General features: G+C 40.4%; 1 protein-coding gene across 1 annotated transcript; it reads left to right on the top strand.

Annotated features, from left to right (window-relative positions):
* The first annotated feature begins 2,380 nt into the window (after positions 1-2,380).
* ipmkb (inositol polyphosphate multikinase b) lies at positions 2,381-20,952 on the top strand. The gene is made up of 7 exons (XM_074662553.1): positions 2,381-3,373; positions 3,483-3,705; positions 9,530-9,615; positions 10,663-10,759; positions 11,386-11,558; positions 13,840-13,921; positions 14,084-20,952. Exons 1-7 carry the CDS (start codon positions 3,092-3,094, stop codon positions 14,878-14,880), a joined length of 1,740 nt encoding a protein of 579 aa, XP_074518654.1. The 5' UTR covers positions 2,381-3,091; the 3' UTR covers positions 14,881-20,952.
* Positions 20,953-21,427: the final 475 nt, after the last annotated feature.

The following is a 21,427-nucleotide window of genomic DNA, read 5'->3' as shown; positions in this document are numbered from 1 at the left end:
CATACCTTGCATCTAGATAGACTGTTGTCCTGAGGTACATTTTAGTAATTGGGACGATTAGCTGAGTTGTATCAATTAACTACACATTGAATACAGTTCTTCAGAGCTACAATTTCATTTAGCAGACGCGTTTGTCTAGAGCCAAGTACAACACAAGCAAGAATTTAGAAAGAAGGGAAAACTCAAGTGCAACAAAATGCTACAAGTTATTTGGTTGCAGGTGTCAAGTGCCAGAAGGAGTACCTCTTTAATTTTGTTTCCATCTAATATAATGTAGCGACAGCTAACCACAGTCAAAAATCAACATCACCAATATTGTTCATCCTTCAGCAACATTCAATAATCATTGCTAAATGTCCTAAAAGTGCCATCTGCAGTGGTTCAAATGGACACAGAGGGAGGACTGCTAGAGAGTTGCAGTAGTTGATGCATGAAATCACAAGGGCATGTACCAGAAGCTGTGTTGCCTGTTATGTCAGGTAGGGTCTGATCCTCCTGATGTTATAGAGATCATATCGAAGATTGTGCAATCAAGGCCACATGAACCTTAAAGGTCAGCTGGTTATCCATCATGACACCCAGATTTCTGTTAGAGTTTGTGGCACAAGTTCAACGGATTCAAGCAGGACACTGGACTGTGGTTGAACCTGGAGATATGCTGGGAGGACACCGAGCTCAGTTTTGGACATATTTAGCTGAAGGTGACATTCCTTCATCCATGTGGAGATATCAGCCAGACACACTGATATCCAAGTTAAGACAGTTGTCTCCTCAGGGAGAAAAGACAGGAAAAGCTGCCTGTCGTCAGCGTCACAGAGGTATGAGAAGCCATGGAAGAAGATCACTGCAGCCAAAGTGAGGGAACACCCTGGGTGTGGGTTGAAGTTGTCAGCCGTGTTTGGTTGGTGTGAGACACTGACACAGCACTATCAATAATGTACTTCTTTAATGTGAACACTAAGCTGCACAAATATCTGTTGATATTTCTCCACTGACCGAGAGCTCATTGCTTTTTGAGGCCTGATGCCACTAAGATAATCCTTTCTAAATTTTTACTTTTAACCTTTAAGGCTCGTTGCCACCACAGCACATCCACCCACTGGCATCCTGCAGGGTTAAACCACTCATTGATTATTCTCTACCACCTCTGGTCACTGTGGTCTAAGGTGGTCACAGTTTTTGTTCAGTGGTCTACTGAAATGCCACGTTTTCACCACAGACAGGTGGTGTCATGACTCACAGAAAAACCATCCAAGTCAACATAAACCCTTCACCTTCCCTTCAAGGGAAGGTGAAGATGCTATATTGATGCTATATTACATAATTAGCATATATTAAATGCTATAAGTTATAGCACTTACTTGTACCATGCAGTAGAAGCAGGGCACTGCAGTCTGTTGTACAAAACAACTGACATTAATTATCTACAAGGGACATGTCCAGACTGGTTTTGACTTTTGCAGGAGTGGTGTGAGTCATATGTGTGCAAAACACAAAAATTGTTTCTATTGCATCTTGTTTGCTTCAACTATTGGCATTCCAGTACCATGAAGATAGTATTTTCCAGTGTTCCCTTTTCTTTTCTTTTTCTTTTCTTTTCTTTTTTCTCTCTCTCTCTTTTTTTTTTTTTTTTTACTTTAGGTTAACACAACATTGTCCACGTTTAAATATTTTCCGGGTTAACACTGAAAAGACCTAAAAAATATGTTTGACCTAATAAACACTTAATTTGAAAAAAAAAAAAAATTATATGAGTCAGCGCCTTTTAATAACTGTCACAATCTCATCTATTGCCAATACGTTGGCTCTGACAGATTGCTGAGTTCTTGACTATTAGTGTGCAGGATCTGACTTGCAATTTCATGGGCTGAGTATCCTCCTATGTACGTGTCCATTAAGATAATTTTCTAAAATTGAATGCACTAATAAGAGGAAATGTTGAAAAAAGTTACAGCCTGTTGGAAATAGCCCACATAGTTTCTACCTCTGTCTAGACAAGCTCTGAATTATAGTTAGGGATTTTGGGTGCACCCCTAAGGGAATCTAAAATAAGCGCCTACGCATCACCCTATTAGACATGCCCCTGCATTTTGTAAATTAAAGATCCCCCCTTTGGATTAGCATAAGCAATCCAAAACCATATTAGAGAGTTTATGAGAGGATTAAGATCAAATTCTTACAAACAGTTGCTCAACAGAGCTGTATCCAGTTCTTATTATTTCCTTTTTTGCATCTACTTTGAGCACTTATTTGATCTCCTTATTATGTTATATATGTATGATTTTTTTTAATGATCTCTAAATGTCTCAAATGGGCTGCGCTTATGACGAAGACACATTTTACGACATCAATGGCAAGTGTCGCAAACGTGTGGGAGGCTTTGGGCGCTGTTCGTCACGTAAAGCAGCAGAGCCGCCCACACTGAGGAGGACTACACAGACCTGCTTTCGTGCACAGGAGGACTCCACAGACCTCCGTTAATATCATGGATTATTGGACCACTATGTACTTGTTACGTGCTTACATTCATCATAGAGGATTGTACCTCGGAGGCGACTGTAGGCAAACCGAGAGGAGTGGACTCGTTTAGCAGCTCAGCGGACAATATCGATAAGTACGAAATCATAACCTGATCTGAACAGTATACTGATGATTTATTACGACTTTAGAGTCTCGGTTCACCCGGGCTCTTTCCATTGTGGCTAACTGGAGCTGGATGTCACATGTGAACGGGTCATAACATCATCATTACTCAGAGACAACACTATTTACTTCTCTGGAGTGAGGAAGTAGAGCTGCGTGAAGCTAATGCAATACTGAAACAGTTGAAACAGGAAAGTGATGTGATTCGGCCTTTAAGGTAATGGCATGTTTGTTGTTAGTTCAAGCTCTTGTCGTGGAATTGGGTTTATGAGAAGGCAGAAACACTTAGAGAAAATATCAACAGATTTTTCTTTGCAACACGACTCTCTTTTCTTGTTTCTGCCCAAGGAGACAGCTGCATCGATTAAAAGCTGTTTGTTTTATTTTGAAACCCCAAAGCGGAAGTTGTGCCATAGACCTCACACACTTGACACTGTTCGGGAGAGGGATGTGGCCAGGATGTATTTATGCTCCTGTTCAAGATATGAAAATCATTGAATTAACTCTGCTCCGGGAGCTCTGCTTCACCACGGGACACTGCGGGGGTGTGGACTGTGTTGCCATCCGTCAGTGCGGCCGTTATTGGCGGTCTAAAACCGTGAGCACGACCAAGTCTGCTGCTGCTACGCTGGTTTCGTCTGGACTGGACCATTTCCATGAAGGCTTCTCAACCTCACGCACAAACAAATTGTGTGCGGGGCAGTACTCTGTGCATAGTTACGTAATGAAAGTATGTGAATCTATACTGTCACATTGTTGACTTTTTACTTTGGTACAGAGACTTTGCGTTTTTTTTTCCTTTTTTTCTTCTTAATTTTGTGCACATGTCAACAACTCAGCGCCAAGTGATGATGGAGTCCTCTCTGGCACTTGGCAGACTGGAGCTGACTCCCAGTCCAGCCGCGGTGGGTGTCAGCCTGACCCCGCGGCTGTCCGGAGGGCCCCCCTCCAAAGAGAAGTGCGGTCAGCGGCCTCTGGGGCCACAAGGGCAGGCTCACCTGAACGGCTGCGTCCCGCTGTCACATCAGGTGGCGGGTCACAAGTACGGAGTGGATAAAGTGGGTAAGCGCATGCTTCAATTTCCTTACCTTTTTTCACATGTGGATAAAAAATGACTATTAAAAAAAACACAAAAAGACAACCATAACTGATTCTAACTGAGAAGGTGAGTTTAAAAGCAATGGCAGGGCAATAAAAATAAATCCAAACATGCATAAAATTATTTAAGAGTCAACTGTCTACATCTAGCACCTGAGAACTGATTGTCAAACTTATGTTTGTGTGAGTTCATTCAATGAGTTGTCTGTCTATAAATTTCCCATTTAACAGTTTCCCTTACATGTATACATAAAGCTTTCTTAGTCACAGTGCTTGCCTCCTCCACTGATGTTGTAATATTGGAAAAAAGGTTGTGACACTGAAGCTCAGTTCCCAAAAAAGTAAAAGATACATTGATGATGAATGCACAAGCAAGGGTGAAAAATATATAACCTGCTGTGATGTCTGCTGCAAATCAGTGAATTTGTAGATATTGGGATTTGAGTTCAGATTTATTTTCTTCTTCAACTGCAACACCTTTGATCAGACAGGACTATTTTTTTGTGTTTGTGACCATGACATCTGTGGCGTCTCTCTGTAGTATTAATGCAGACAGGAAGCTTGAGTAGATCAAAGCCTCCATTGAGATATCAGGCGAGGCGTTGAGCTGGCTTGATTGTGCAAGATTCTGTCAGATGATCAGTCTGTGACCTTGATAAATCACCTGGAGGGAGCACCTTTATGATGTGGTAAAGCCAGCATGCAGTCAGACATGATTCAACTGATACACATCCGCCCACCCACCAAAGTTCTTCCTGAGAGGTTCCTGTTTGACCTGAGATTATAAAACTAATTCAATGTTTTCTTTAGAGTGATCCAATAAATTACGGACTTATACTTTGCTAATCTTTTCACACACTGTAGATTGAGCTCAGAAAGAGAAATACGGATGTTTCAAAAGGCTGTGTTTTTAAAGCTAAGATTATTTAACCTGTAAAGCCCTGAAAAATGCAGCTACATATGATGATGTTACTCTACCAAACTCACTTCAGCATTTATTGTTTACAGGATCAATTCTGGGAGCAGAACTACTTGTCGACAATTCTTAAAAAAAACCCGAATCAACCCGAAAATAAAATATAACATAATGAAGAGAGGACACTCACCCTGAAGGTCAATCTTTCTTTGATGCTTTAAAGAAAAATACAAACGTTTAGAGAAGACTTGAGGGAGTACAAAAGCTGGTGTAGGAAATGTGTAATGTTCGGCGCATGAGCTTGTGACTGTAGACGAGCCAACTGCTGTCAAGTTAATCTCTTGTTACCAAAAAATCCACTGTTTGTCACTGTATTGACCTTTACATATTATCATATAATCCTGTTGAGCTCAAAATATAATAGCTTTGCCTGAGTTGCTCAATTTAGACATACTTTTTATCTTTCTCCCTCTTATCGTGGCCCATTAATAATGAATTGGCAGTGTCCTTCAACATGCTGCGTCTGTGGCCCCATGTTTGGTCATCAAATCTAGGATCCTGGGGCTGAAAAAAATCTTAGAATGGTGTTGACACATCAGTAGGAACTTTTCGGTGCTCAATAAGGGTCTGTTTCCACTACCAACATACCAAAAAAGAAAATGCTGGTGCCAGAAGTGTTTTTTGCTCACTGGACACTGAGCGCTGAAACTGCTGAACTGCATTGGTTTTGTATAGAAAAAAGCTGCATAGTGCAAAAAATTCCTGTTGTTAGTGGAAACGGGCCCTAATGTGTTTCATTCATTCATCTGCTGATCATGACCTGTTGGGGAAGTAGTCTGGATTAGCTACAGTCTCACACAAAATCATACAGACCATGTGAGCGTAAGGCTTTCCCAATACAGTCTGAATCAGATTAAACAGATGTTTGGTAATCATGTGTCACTAATGCAATCAACAATTGATTTGTCATGTCTAAGTTATAACTAGTGCAAAAAATGTAAAACAGTGTATTCATAGGTCTGCAATTGGTCCGTATTCCAAAGATATTCAGTTTTATTTCATAGAAGAAGGAGCTGGAATCAGACAGTTCAACATTTTTTTAATGTAAATACTGAAATGGATAAATCGATCATTAAATTAGTGATAAATCAGTTTTGTAGTTTACTTTATGCATTTGCAAGAGTGTAGCTTTAAATCTCCTCTCAATATTTTGGCTGTATGGCCTGTTGAGCTATTTGCTCCCCCAGAGAGGATAAATGAATGCATCAGGCTCAGAAACAAAGATGAGAGATATGCCACTTTATAATAAGTTAATAAGTTACACCATTGATAGATTTTTAATCAGTAACTCATAAATAATCAGTCAAAGAGCTGTCATTCTGAAGCACAAACACCAAGAGAGATTGGCTTTGGTGAGGCAGTGATGTTTGACAAGTTTGTGGTATAATCTTGTCTCCGTCCCTCCTTGGGCTTGGTGAACAATTATTAACACACAGGCTACACGAGTTCAAGCCAACAGGAAGAGGAGAGCGGTATTGACACAGTATTCAGACTCCACAGCAGTGGAAGAACAAGCTCTGGAATCCTGTTCAGCTTGTACTGCTGCTGACTGAGAATGATCCTGCTTGCTCCTCCTCCCACAGCCCCGGTTTCCTCAGGCCCTCCGGCTAACTCTGTACTATAGGTCTTTGTTTGCATGTATATAGGTGATGTGTGGGCTATCAACAGCTGAAACTGGGTGCGGAGGTTTTTGCGGACCGCCTCCTGTCAGGTGCAGTCAGGACATAGACATTACCATTGTTAGCCAAGCCCTCATTTGACCTGACAACAGCTTGACCCACAAATTAGACTTTTGACCAAAAATCCACCAAAAACAACTTAAGAGTTTGACAATTTCTGCAACTTTAAGGTCACAAGGTGTGTGGTAAAAATTCTCCACATCTTTTTTGTCTTTGGCTTTTGAGCTCCTTTTTGCTGCTGAACCGTATTGAAGCAGAGTCATTAACAATCAGTAGTGTCAACAGCAATTCAGGAGGCTCATCTCAAGGCAGCGCAGAGACAGAGTCACACAAAGATCGAACTCTAACCCAGCAGAGGAGAGAAATCTCAGAGACTGTCACAGCTGCATGCAGTAAAACAGGTTTTGATCATTTTACAGGCTTCCAGTTATTTAGCTGCTGCCTATTAATAGAAAAATTACGAAGCAGAATCATACCATAACTAAAAGATGATGTTATTCAGCCTGAAGTAAAACTCAGACTCACACTATCATGATTGAATCCAGTGCGTGAAGCTCAGTCATGATGGACTTTGAAGGGGTCCACTGATACTGGTTTTACAGGCTGATACTGGTTATCAGGAGTTTGTGAGTGCGATATTCGCAAACCAAAATGAAACTACTTTAAATATGAAAATTCATCTTTGGTCTTTACTTAAAAGGGAACCTTCAGACTCATGCTGCTAAAACAAGTTAATTTTTTTCTTGGGTCAAGAAGCAACTGAAACAGCAACTCCTGCAGGAATTGCTTGTAAAACCCTGAAATGACTGCATCTTGCTAGAGACGGTAAACATTAACGCTGTCCTCCTGTAAACTTGGCTTTCTTATATTCTCAGACTCTTTCCTCTGATATGCTGAGAAGTGTACCAGAGCAGCACACTGTACAAGGTTCTATTATTCCAAGTTTATTATTGATGTTGTATTTTTTCTTGGTGTATTAGTCAGGTAAAAACAGTGCTTGTGAAAGCTGAAATAACTCTTTGATTAGCTCACTGTTAAGGTCATGAAACGCTCAGTCAATGATTGATTTGGTCAACTAGATGTAAAACAGAGCCTTATCCTTCTGCTTCAGTAGATGTTATCATATTCACTCTGGTCTCAAGATGCCTAAGTGCACGTCCAGCAATTTTACAATGACATAGAAAAAGTCTTGACCAGCATCAGTCATCATAAAAGACTTTCTGAAGAGTCATTTGATCATTTTCCTGTAAGTAAATTTCGTTTAAAGCCAAATCAATCCAAATGACTCACTGTACCCTGCAGCCTGATGAAGTGGCACGCTGAAGTTGAACTGATGTTTTAATTGACTGTCTGGCTCTGTGGATGTCTGTCGAGCAGACAAACTGAGTGACCAGCGTTGTTAATGACCCACTTATGGTGTCATTCGATGACTTTCTGTTGATTCATAACTCATTTAACAGTTTGAACCCACTCACTGTTTTAAAGGACCTGTAAAAGCTGCGGCTGTTTTATCGTTCTGGTTAAATTTCAGGACTCGTTTCACAGAGAACTCTTGAACTTTCCTCTATGAATAAATAAGCTACAGATTTTAGAAAGAAAAGGTTAGAAGTGAGCTATGATGGGAATTGCTTGGTCGGTACTGGGCCAAACACATCTTTCAAGATGCAGATGAAGAAAGCAGTCTGCTGATTTTTGTCCAGGAGAGCCCAAACTACACATCATTTTACCAGAAAATATTCATTTTATTATTATTTATTATCTTATATTGATGGAGACAGTGTGCAGCCATTAAGCTGTACTAGAGTTAGTTATGAGCTAATTTACATCTGTAAGTGTTGCATCCATCGTCACCGTCATTAAAATGTCCTGCTGAATATATCCTGCAGAAAACAAGACTCAGCAGACTAAGAAGCTTTATGTGCTTTAAGAAAAACCCAGTTCAGGCCTTGCAGCTCCTGTTGGATTTGGTTTTATGTATGGCATTGTTTATCATAAATGTGTTTGTACATCTGTGTCTTCTTAGAAGTATCTAGAGATCAGCCAAAGAGCAGAGTAATCCTTTCAATCTGTACTCAGCTGTGGTCAGCGTGTGATGATGTAACAGGACACTCATCTTTTCCTCCCCGTATCTGTGTGTTTATACTGGACACAGGCTGGGACAAGGAATAACATTCATGGATTACTTCTTGCTCTAAATCCACCTTTACTGCCAATAAAATGCAAAACAATCCCAAAAAGAAGAAATGAGCTGTTTTATATCAGGTCTGTATAGACAGGGCTGTATCAAGATGTGCTTTCTCAAACTGAGCTGGAGAATCTGTCTTAATAAAAAGTTTTAACAAACATCTTATATTTTCTTTTAACTGATCATTTAAAACTAGTTCATATTCATGCATGAACAGCTGCAGCAGAGTTGTTCATCTGAGACTTTTTAAAGCAGGATGAACACCTCACACCTCCTCAGGGATGGTTCTGTGAACTCAGCTCACATCTCTTCAACATGTGAAGTTATTTTCTGTCTGCTTACAGACCCTCCTGTATTTCTTATTTGTCTTCCTCCTCTTCCTTTTTCATCTTCTTCCTCTTCATCCTCCCTCTTCCTCCTCCTCAAAATGCTCAGACTCGGTTCAGCAGAGCAGCTATGATTATCAATAGTCTTCCCCTGAACATCTCTCCTCCCACCATGTCTCTGCCTGACTCCTACATTTCTCCTGTGAGGCTGTGCTCAGACAAAGCCCCGAAGCTAATGAGTGTTTTCAGCTTTTGTTTTTAATCCTCCAATTATTATTTCAATTATAATAAAAAAAAGTCACAAGGTGCTGGCACTATTTTGCAGGTAGAACACCAGGTCAGACAAAAAGGTTCCTACCTTTGACTGAAACCACCTCTGACAACCCAACGAGACCCCATAAACCAGAGTCTGTTTATCATGCAAAGAAATGATCTGCTCCTCCCCCAGAAATAGAATTTTTACCAAACCCTGATCCTGGATTTCTTCTCAGCCAACAAATGAAATAAAGGCTTTTGTTACTGTCTGTTACAGTCTCTCCTGTTTCAAACCCTAAAATCCAAACTACACTTGACTTTGCCAAACTATTTCTGATTTTCTCTGCCATCTCTGTGTTTGTTGCAGGTATTTTGCAGCATCCAGATGGAACAGTCCTGAAGCAGCTTCAGCCTCCTCCAAGAGGACCCAGAGAGATGCAGTTTTACAGCATGGTACCTGCAAACTCACATCTCACTTTCACAAATGCACATGCAAAAAGTGACACTACAGCTTACACCTGCATCTACACATCTATCTCAACATCTTTCTAAATTTGTGAGTATTTTCATTTAGGGATGTACATTATGGATTTTTTTAACTGGGAATCCTCACATGGTATTTTTTTGAGTGTGACTATATGAGAAGTCAATGCGCAATTTAAATTCTACAAGTCCTGAAATAGCTGACAAAATGAAAGGGCTCTGCTACAGACTCTGGTTTGTTGAATATGTGTATGCAGAGAGTTGCTGGATGCAGAAATGTGCGTTCTTTATATTCAGTGAAGACGTCAGACATTCCATATGGTGCAGTGTAATCTCATGTGCGTCTGCTGCTTCGGAGCCTCAGTGTTTGATTTGGAGCTTAGCTGCTCTGTCAGCCTCAGCAACTCTCATACAAACAGGAATGAGTCATGGCAGCACGTCCGCCTGTGTCTGATTTAACCAATCAAACCTAATCCAGGCAACACACACACACACACACACACACACACACACACACACACACACACACACACACACACACACACACACACACACACACACACACACACACACACACACACACACACACACATCTTACTCTGTGGCTGGATGTGTCACGGCTGGTATAAATCATTATCACTTTATTTCAAACATTTTTATATGACTTTATTTTTGTCGGTTTGGGGGTGTCACTTTTTGCTGAAATTCACCCTCTATATTTTTAAAACCTGTTAATATTTTGACGATATTAAATCCGTAAGAAGAATGAAATGATTTGCTGTGAAATGACAGAAAATGGAGAGAGCGAGGCACAGTCTCAGCATCATGGTTTGTTGCAGTAGGTCTGCAGAGTCCTTTCCTCCAGGGTCAACGAATACTCGTTTTAGAGCATAGAAAGCTGAAACCAGGAGATGTTTGACTTTCAGCTTGTAATCAAAAATATCTCAATGTTTTTGTTTAACTTTTGCAGTTCCACTGTTAGTACTTAAAGGTGATGTGTGTGTTGGTGTGTCCTAGGTGTACTCAGAGGACTGCTGTGACCCGTGCCTCCTGGAGCTCCAAAGCCATCTACCCAAATACTATGGCACTTGGTCCTCTCCTGACAGCCCAAACGGTAATAAACACCCCCCTGCCACCAAAGTCCATCCCATATTTAGGTTTAAAATCAATCCTCTGCTGTTGGAGAAGTCATCAGCTGTGCTGTGTTGGTTTGTCTTATTGTTTCAGTGTGAATGAAAAGATTAGAGTCAGTCAAGTGAATATGAAACTCTGTATCTTCTGATGATTATTAAAAGATGTTTCCATGATGTAAACTGTCAACCACAACACTTCCTGATGCTTTGGCTTGAGTTGTTCCACCAATCAGAGGCTCTGTCACAAACTGATCTTGTCAGAAACCATCAGACCATCAAACACATGACTGAATCAATACACAGAATTTAAAGTCTCACACCTTTAAAAATAGTTTTCTCAGTATAAAATTTGCTTTCTCTGACAAAGATGTTTTATCAACAAGCGCATATGGCCTTGCGGTCTAAGTTGCACCACACAAGCTTTGCTCTCAAGAAGGTGGCCCAGGGTTGAATCCAGCCTGTAGCTTGTTTCTGGAAAGTCACTCCCCACTCTCACCTGTTTTCTAGTCTATCCACTTTCTTATCCTCTCAAATTAAAGATGTAAAAAGCCCAAAAAAGTTTCTTAAAAAAAAAGATGCTAATCTGCTCCTTGTGTAACTGTCTCAGATCTGTACCTGAAGCTAGAGGATGTGACTCGGCGCTTTATCAAGCCGTGCATCATGGACGTGAAGCTGGGCCAGAGAAGCTACGACCCATTCGCCTCGCAGGAGAAAAGAGAACAACAGATCAGAAAGTACCCACTGATGGAGGAGATCGGCTTCCTGGTCCTCGGCATGAGGGTAAGTATTACCACGACTGATGACTGAAGTTACGCTTTCAGATTTCTTCATAAATCAAGAAAATAGCAAAAGATGGAAACTGAGTGGCAGTTGCAGAGTTGCAATAAGTTCAGTGAATGTCACGATCTCAAGCTGAATGAATCCACACAGTTTGGATTCATCCTGTGAATCCTTGAATGTCCTCAACAAGTAACTCAATAACAGACACACCTCACACACTGAGCGATGACCATCATGATTTATCCCTGGACCGCCTGAAAGGCTCAATGTTTAACCCGTGTGATATGTGAAACACGCTCAGGTTACTGACTGAGCCGTACAGATCATTATTTTCCACACACACACACAGGAAGAGCTCATCTCCACCCATGTAAATAATGTTTGTTTATCTGGAGGAGTGTGTTGACTCTCTGGAGGATCCGCTCCCTGACCGCAGGCTGTGGAGGAGTAAACACGCATCATGTCAGCGCCTCATTAGTCTGTTTGACAGGAAGGAGCTGAAGTACTTCTTCTCTGCTGGAGAGGAAGAGAGTCAAATAACAAAACCGTTATCGCTTTGATCAGTTTCCATCGCACACTGCTGTCAGCATCTTCATCACTAACTGTTATGGTTTGAGTTTCCTGTCTGCAACAAGAGGCAAAGAGTCACGCTTTATCATCTGAGGGCTTTTGACATCTAGGGTCCTCAAGGAGTCTGGAAAATCTGGAAAAATGGATTGTAAACAACATATTGAAGGAAAGGAATCTGTTTTGAATAAAAAACATTGTATTAACACTATCAGTGAGCTGAACCAAGGAGGGGTCGTATCTTACTCTGTGAGACTGATGGACTGCTTCTGCTGTACAGCCTTATTGTGTTTGTCTAACCCACCCTGATACAGATAAACGTACCTGACCGCTTAACTGCTGTACATACACACCCTCTATAAACAGGAAGTACTGCTTTTATTAGTAACCTTTATGTTTGACTTGTGCTTAAGGCTGTAAAACATCCACATTTACAGAACATGAACCAACATTTTCTCAGGAGTCGACCTGTGTGACTTTCAGCTGGAAGAATTTATGTTTGAATCGTTTATGGATCCGAGACCTGACATATATGGATTTAATTCAGATTGGTTAGAGAGTTCAGGGCTCACTGAGGTTGAATTCACTGAATGATTATCCTGCCACATGTTGAACAAATTGATCTCTCTAATGAAACAGTTGAGGACATATTTTTTAAGCCCAAAAATAACCTTTCATTGACAAATGTACCCTCCAAAATTCAGGAAACAAACATTTACTTGTAATTGAGGTGCTTTTATCTGCTCCACACTCCAGTCACTGTCTTACTTCATAAATGGGAGCCTGAGAGATCTAAATAAATTGAGCTACTGTCTTTTATCGAGTTGTTGCTGTTGATGTATGGACAGACAGATAATGTAATATCAATACGTTGAAAGGCTGTAGCCTTCTCCAACAGATCTTTTATCTGAAAGTGAGGTCTAGGTGTCTTTAATTTGTACTTTGAAATCTTGTAAATAGAAATCACGCCCTGGGACTTAACTGCGCTGCACATTTTTGCAACTAACAGTTTTTGGTAACTGTTCCACATTCAGACTTTCTAGTAGATTTGAAATTAATTACTAGTATTTTTTTTTAAGGTTCAAACTTGGATTAAAGCAAGTTAAAAGAAGCTAATTGTGTAATTTATTTGGAAAAACAGAGGAGGTCTAGCCCTGAGCTTGGAAAATTCCTGCACTTATCACAGCCATGTGTTTGTTTAGATGCAGAGGAAACTAATTAGAGGTAATGATCCTCCTGATGGAGGAGTGATAGTGGGGGAGGAGGGTCTGAGAAACACCAGATGAAGGAGGTAACGTGTGTTTGTGTAGCTTTATCTCAAACTAAAGTGTGTGTTTGTTGTCAGGTAAGGGGAGGGCGCGGGATTATTAGTTTTACAGCATTGTTTCAGATTGTACGGTTGTAGTCTCACCCTGAAATCAAGCAGTTTTATTTTATCTGGTGATAAACAAAAAAAAAACTCTGGATGTAATTCAGCCAGCTCTCAGCGTGCACTCTGTTTGTTCCTCTGCATCATGCTGAGAGCTGGCTTTCGGGAAACTGTTTGATGTTATAGAGGATGTGGGTGAAGATGTGAGCCACTAGAGGGAGTCAGTGTGTGAGCAGTGAAGAGGAGGAACTGATGACATGCAGTGATGTGTTATTTACAATCAGGGTACAAATCGCTTAAAACTCAGTTAAAATCAAAGCAATTCTTTTTTTTCTTGTGTTTCAGGTGTACAAAGTGTGCAGTGACACATTTGACTCATATGATCAGCACTATGGGAGGGGACTGGGAAAGGACACTATTAAAGATGGTACGTATGCATTTAAATCTAAGGATACAACTGTTGAGTTTTCCTAAATTTTACTACTTTTAACCATGAAATGTTTTCATTTTTGTTGTCATTTTTTGAATTTTCTTGAGTTCACGCAACATAAAACATACAAATTCATCTTCGCCTCCTCCTTTCTCACAGGCCTGGCAAAATTCTTCCATAATGGAGTCAGTCTGCGGAGAGACGCCGTGTCCTCCAGCATCCGCAGAGTGCAGCGTATCCTCCACTGGTTCGAGGCCCAGCAGCAGCTCACCTTTTATGCCAGTTCCCTTCTCTTTGTCTATGAGGGTGTCCCTTCCTCTTCCTCCCTCCCTTTTCCTTTCAGCACCCCTGCCATCAGCCCACCTGCAGGAAAAACAGGGAAGCTATCGCCAGAGTGTGACGGAGTTGTGGAGGGAACAGTGAGACAGGAAGAGGCGGGACAAGAGGAGGAAGTGGCTGAGTACAACAACAACAACATTCAGGTGTCTGTGCCGTGGGACTACAGCCTGGCCACCATCTACGCCAACCACACGAAAGCGGGCCACCATCACTGTGCCAAGGCTCGTCTCCACAGTGGAGCCAGCGAGAGCACCGAGACGACAGCGAGCGCCGTCTCCGCAGATAAAACCTCAGCACTGTGCGAAGAAGACAACTCGGCGTGGAAACGGACAGGTGAGTCGCAGCAGGCGCCGAACGGAAACGGAAACAAATCACAACTGGAAGAGGACGACGAGGAAAGAGAAGAGGAAGAAAGCTGCAGGAGGAGAAGGGAGGAGGGGACGCAGGAGGGAGAAGGAGGTGACACGACGGAGGGGAGCGGAGGAGACGCAGAGGTGGAGGTCAGGATGATTGACTTTGCTCACGTTTTCCAGAGCGAGAGCCCAGATCACGGATACATCTACGGCCTCAAACACCTGCTGACGGTGCTGGAGCAGATCCTCTGTGACTCCACCTAGACCCCTCTTCCTCCTGACCTGCTCCTTACACCTCCCTTCTTCAAATTCTCCTCCTGTCTTCTCAAAAAACTCTCAGAGCGGAGAGGGAAGAATCAAAACAGATCTGTCATCATCAACATCATCATCTCACCTGGTTTTGATGGTCCGTCAGTGGTGTGTTTGTGAGTGTGTGTGTGTTAGTGAGTGTGTGTGTTAGTAAAGCAGAGCCTGTAGAGGCTGACTGTTGTGTGTTCCCTGTGATCAGCAGCACTACATGCACTAATTGATCCATGAAGGCATTTAGACCTGAACTTGAACACAACATCCTCAGCTGCAGGATCTACTGATGCTCTGACGCTTTAACACTCTCTTAAAAACAGCTGATTGGTTTCTGTTAAAAAACACATCAGGATACATTAATTTGGTAGTTTTCAACCCTCTTTATTTATTCGTGTATAATTTTGAGGTTTGAACGACTTAGATGTGCGTTTTGTTTTGGAATAGACTAGTCATCCCCAAAACCGCCTGTAATGGCTGTAGGTTGGTCCTAGCAAGACTATATTTGTCTTAACTTTGTGACTGTGTTACAGAAAAGTTCCTTTTCAAACACTGCTTTCAGCCTCCCTTGATCAAATCTGTTAATCATACCCAGAGACCTCAGGAGCAGCTAGTTGCATTGATCAAGTTGTTGATGTTGTCCAGTATCTGAACGCTCCTCAGAGTCACTTCACCGTTAATGTCAATGAAACTTCTGGCTTTAAGTTGGAAATGCAGCTTTTATGTTCTGTTCAACAGTAGCATCAAACTTTAACATTATGATCTCATATTTTTTTTCATATGGTCCAGCACTTGAAAGGTTGATCTGAGCCTGCAGTTGCAAAAACAAGCCCTTGTAGCGGTCATGCTGCCATCAGATGTGCTTTCTTATAAAGATAATGTGAACTATCAAACTATGCAGCCTGCCAACAAAAACTGCCTGAATGAACAGACACACTCAGAGTAAATATAGCACAAAAATAAACCTCAGCGTATCTTAAAACATTCTTCCCAATATCCAAATCTTTACCTCCAAGTTAACGCTCACTAGTAGCAGTCGTCTCGATGTTATCTATTAAAGTTTAGAGCTACAGATGATTAGGAATGAAAAGGTGGAGGGTGTAAGGATGAAAAAAAAACAAGATTTCACCCATTTCATTGACATATTATGAGACTAAAGTTTTAATTTATGTGAAAGATGTCAAATACTGGCTACATTTGCTCACCACCTGCACTAAAATGAGAAACGTGGATCAACTTGTGAAGTTTTACTGAATTGCCCAGGACACATGTGCAAAGGCTTCTTTTATAGCCTGAGCTAGCTGTTAAAGTCCTGATACTTCTGATAATGATGAGCTAAAATTAAGTATTCAGATATTTATGAAAGTTTTATGAAAGTGTAACTTCACAGGATACTCCACTTCTCTTAATTGAGAAGCAGGTGTCTGTCCTCTCCAGCTTACCATAGCTTGAAGATTTTATTCTTTAAATCAGTTTCAGTTGACAATGTGGCTCTTTGATTTATTTTTAGTCATGTGAAACCAGCGATCAAACAATGAAGTCAGAATCAGAGCGTCCTCTTCTCAAACCTCTGTTTTGTGAGTTTCCAGTAGAACCTGAAGCCTCGAGGATGTTGCGCTTTAGTCGGGTTGCCGTCTTGTTTTGTAGTTTTAACCACTGTCTACAGGTATCTAACTCAGGTAACTTTACTGTAAGAAACATTACTACTACTCTCCTCTCAGCAAGTTGATCTTCATGCTGTTTGGTGTTTTGGTTCATATGATTATATGTGTATTTTATCTCATCTTTGACCTTGTCTCAAAATGTTTGTGTCCTGCCGCTTCTTACATGTTGTGTTATCTGGAACCATGGCTGTTTTTAACTGTTGTACATGTTTAGCTGCCAAATCAACTCCTCTCTATCTCTATTTTTCCTCTTTGCTGTGGTTGTGCAGTAACTTGGTGCCCTGTGCCCACACATCTCTCCTGCCCTTATTTTGGTAACAGGATTATTGCTGACGTCATCCCTTGTACTTCCATTTTTTATGTATATCTATCAAAGGTGACTTTTCCATGATTGGTTTGACTCCAGTGCCATTATTGTGGCATTAACATGCGTTATGCTATAATTTTAATTTATTTTATTGTTGTTAATAAACTATAATCTAGGCCAGAGTAGGAATATCAATCCTTTCCCTCTGGAATTCTGGATCGTTTGTTTTATTTTTAAGACAGAAGCAACTTGTTATACAGCAGGCCATGTGATGTGCTAATATGTGTTAGCCTGATGCTAACTGACGCTGAGGGTTTTAAGATTGTAGTAAAGAACGATGTGAATCATGCTGCTTGAATGGAAGTTAACTGACAGACAGTTACAGAATGCTCCAGAGAGAAAAGACAGCAACTGAATGGTTTCTTTTTTTTATGTTGTTTTGTTTATTTTGGTTTATGGCTTGGTGCAGAAAGAAGGATGGTTGTTTTATAAGAGTTTCATCCAAACAAGTTTTGATTTGAGACAAATTTATGTTTATGTTGTTGCCTTAGGGTTGACTATTAATAATCTGAGGCTGAAGATCTGTAAAATCCAGTATTTAGTTCAGCATGAACTGAACATTAGAGTGGATGTATCCTGTGGTCTTAGAGCAAAGCCATTGACAAAGTGCCTTTAAACCATAGACTGTATAAAACACAGCTCCAGTCTCTGTGACGTCACCCATTGGTTCCTGAAAAGAGGTTTTAAAGCCAATCTTTGGCTGCTGCAAACAAACGCTAACTCAAGAGAAGGGTTTGACGCAGCCATGCTCCCAATTTTTGTAAATTTCACACAACTCCATGTATCTTCTTGGATATGTTTTCAAGATGGCATCCCTCCTTCTGGAGTGTTTAGGAATAGAATAAATCTTTATTGCTCACAAGGATAAAATTTTAGAAACATGAGCTCCAACCTAGTTATTAAACCAGGTGGTAAACATTTTGCTGAAAAAATGCACTTTCTAATGTGAAGCCTAACTAGGATTTTTTGGCATTTGTAAACAACCTCTGCTGGATACAACAACAGATGTTTCTGCTTGCTATAAACCTGGTTTCCATCGTTGGTCCACAGGGGGTGACTCCAAGTATTTTTAAAGATCTGTTGTAAGAAGATTTACAGGAAAATTGGCTGATTAACCATTTGTTTAAAAACTTTGGAAAGATTTCTTGAAGTGGTTCAGAGTCTTACAGCTGTGGCTGCTAAAACTAAAAGTTAGTAAGAATTTGGAAGCACCTTGCTCTAAAGACAGTTCTTACCTCAGGCTATGATTTAGCCTCAGCCAACCTATTTGCGTCCTCAGTCACTTCTGGCTAAAAAGTAGAGATGCCAAACTGGAAGATTCAGAAATGGAGTCGGTGAATCAATGGGTGACCTCATGGAAGCTTGGTCTTGTATACAGACTATGGCTCAAAGTAGTGATAACTATGAGCTGTGACAAAAAGTGTTTTCTTACAATCATTTTTCCAAACAGAACAGGCAAAGTTTGGAAAAAATTGCAAATAATATTTAATGTTGAACGATACATAATTGATGCACTGCTCATGCACAATATAGTAATAGATCCTCACCTCAGGTCTGTTTGCAGTCAGCTCTAAATATTAGTCCAACCCTACCCTCAGCAGCTAAAATGTTTTGTCTCACATATTAGGAGTAATATGGTAAACATCTTTTTTTTTTAATCCAGCTGCAGAGTTAACATTTAAGATTATCTTCTGTTTACTAATTTTATTCTTAAATCCTGAGCTGCTCAGATGGTTATTATTCGTGCCACACTAACTCTGGAGCTGCTTTCAAACACTCCACTCTGATTCTTTTCGTCATTATGCACAGGCCTCTTCAGTTTATGTAGCTTGTAATATATGGATATAATGAACAGTATGAGAATCACAATCTTTTGTAAATTGACTCGATTAGATGTAATATGATTTGTATCAGAACCAAAAGAGAGGTTGAGCTATTAGAATATTATATTTTTCTCTAACTTTTCTTTTTGATAAACTTGATCATTTCTCTGAATTAACCTGAAAGTACAAAAGGATGTTTACAGGAATTAGAGATCAGATGTTTTTAATCACTGCCTTATGTTCTGTCAATGTCTCCATGTCATCTCTGTGTTCTAGATATTGATTACTGATCGATCAGGCAGCTTTGTGAATCTCCTCTCTGGGTTTTTAGCCTGTTTTCTCATGGCTAACTCACTTAAAACCATATCATGCATTATTGTACGCAGGGCATTGGTCTGATGGTTGACTGGCTCATGATGCTGCAGCTTTTTTGCTTTGAGTTCCTTTAATCAGTCAGTGTCACGCAGACATTTGAATCACATAATTTTGTTATTTTAACTTTTACTGACAGAAGTTTTTGTTTTTTAAGGATGCATCTTATAATTGATCATGATTAAAGCTCCTGTGGGAACTTGTGTGGACAGCGACAGAAGATAAAGTATACCAAAAATATCCCCTCAGTGTCAACAAAATAAATATTCATGACACACTGATTTTGGACTTGTTTCGATCTTATGGTGATCTAAGAGTTAAACTGTCTGCTGCATCATAATGTCTCAGTGCACATCTGGATGCACCTTTCATCATACTGGAACCATCATGTTGCCAGACCTGTCATATTAAGGATGCAAAATGTCAAAGTGACACTGACTCTGTGTGTTAGCTTCGGCTGTATATTGCTTTTTTGTATAACATGCTCTCCTCATTTGTTTACATGCAGTTTTTCTCTTTGTGCTAATGAGAGTTCAGTCAGAAGCCAGAACAAGATTTCAAACCTTAAGCTTTGACCAGATGTTTCCCAGCATGCAGGGCTAGAGAGGTTTGCAACTCATTTTAGATTGTGAACCACAGACGTGTGTGTGTGCTGCACATTAATGCTGACCATGTTCATGCAGAGTTGGAATTTATACAGATATGATCCCTGCAAAGTATTCAGAGGAATGTTGCAACAACAAACATCTTGAGAAGGTTTTTGAAATTAAAGCCCCTGTGAGGAACTTACAGTTTGTGGGGATTCTGGTGCCCCCTTGTGGACAGAGATGTGCTTTGACCTTTGTTTGGTCTCACTTGCTCTTCAGCCCCCAAAAAACATTATTATTATTATTATTATTATTATTATTATTATTATTATTATTATTATTATTATTATAAGACTTAAAGTTTCACAATGAAACAAAAATAATTCAAAGCACCTGATTTGAAATTTGTTAAACATTCATCCAAAGCCTGATTTGTTGATTTGAGTCATGGACAGTAGTAATGTGAGTACACTGGCTAAAATGTGTGTTTCTGTTTGAGATCAGTTGCATTTACAGTTGAAGTCATAGACATGAGACTTAAACCATGCAAGTAAAGAACTGCACTCTCTTCAGTAGCCAGCAGGGGGCGACTTCCATAATTTTATCATCCCAGGTAGAGTTAAATGGATAAACTAACAGGGTTTGCTTCTGGGTGTGTCTACCTCTAATTGATGAGATTGACCCTCTCGTCTAAATATGGTCACTTCTGGTACTAAAATGATGTAGTTCAAATTTCCTGACAGTCAAAGTTTAGTCCACTTTTATGCAGACTCAATAGAGATTTTGAACACTTTAACATGAATGCAGCTGAAAGACGATCATCTCTGCTGATTGGCTGTGAAATCTTGTTGTCTCTTCTGCTTGATCCACATCTGTGTCTTTACTGTGGAAACAGCTGAGTGTGTGTAAGCTGAACTGTTGGGTTTAAACGTGTGATGGGTCCAGTTCAGCGTCTCTCTGTGTTTGATCTCTGTAGACCCTGTGACTCACTGAAATCAAACACACAGAGTTAAGCGACAGGAATTGAACCTGCTGCTGAGCTCTGAAACTTCTCATCCTGGATTTTAAAGCGTGTTTGATTTTTCTTTTTAAATACTGGATTAAACGTCTTGTAAATGAGCCTGAAACAGAACAGAAAATATCACCAGTGTACATAAAGGAGAGGAAGTCCCTCCCCAACTATAAACCTGATACCCATTATTTTTTCAACAATAAAAATATTAATCAAACTGTCGGCTGAGCTGTTTCATTTTTTGTCAGACTCTTTTTCAACTTAAGGTCATTTAGTTACTTTCCTAATGGATCTTGATCCCCTGGCATGAACAGAAACTTCTGGAGAGACCGTGTTACAAGTTAATTTAGTGCAGAAAGTTCTTATGAAATGTGTTAATAAAAAGTTTCATAGCATTAACACATGCACCCATCAACTGAGGCCATGAGAGAGGAGCTGTGTTCATCTTAATAAAACCTGTGGGAAGTTTTTGCATGGTGCTCCAGATTGCACCCACACTTCTTACAGATGCATGATGGGTAAACAAGAAAAGAAAGTGGGAGTGTAAAAGTTTGTCTGTCTCTTATATAAGTGTGTGTGTTTAATGTGTGTAATGTGTGAGCTAGCCAATCTGCTCACTGAGAAGCTTTTTGTGTGGAGCATTCACAGAGAGCCAGTGAGCGTGGCGATGACGTCCTTGACAGAGT

This window comes from Halichoeres trimaculatus, unplaced genomic scaffold (assembly GCF_033239565.1).
Source record: "Halichoeres trimaculatus isolate MK-OKI-2021-1 unplaced genomic scaffold, fHalTri1.1 fHalTri1_scaffold_23, whole genome shotgun sequence".
NCBI lineage: Eukaryota > Metazoa > Chordata > Actinopteri > Labriformes > Labridae > Halichoeres > Halichoeres trimaculatus.
This window is presented reverse-complemented; position numbering and strand designations above follow the sequence as displayed.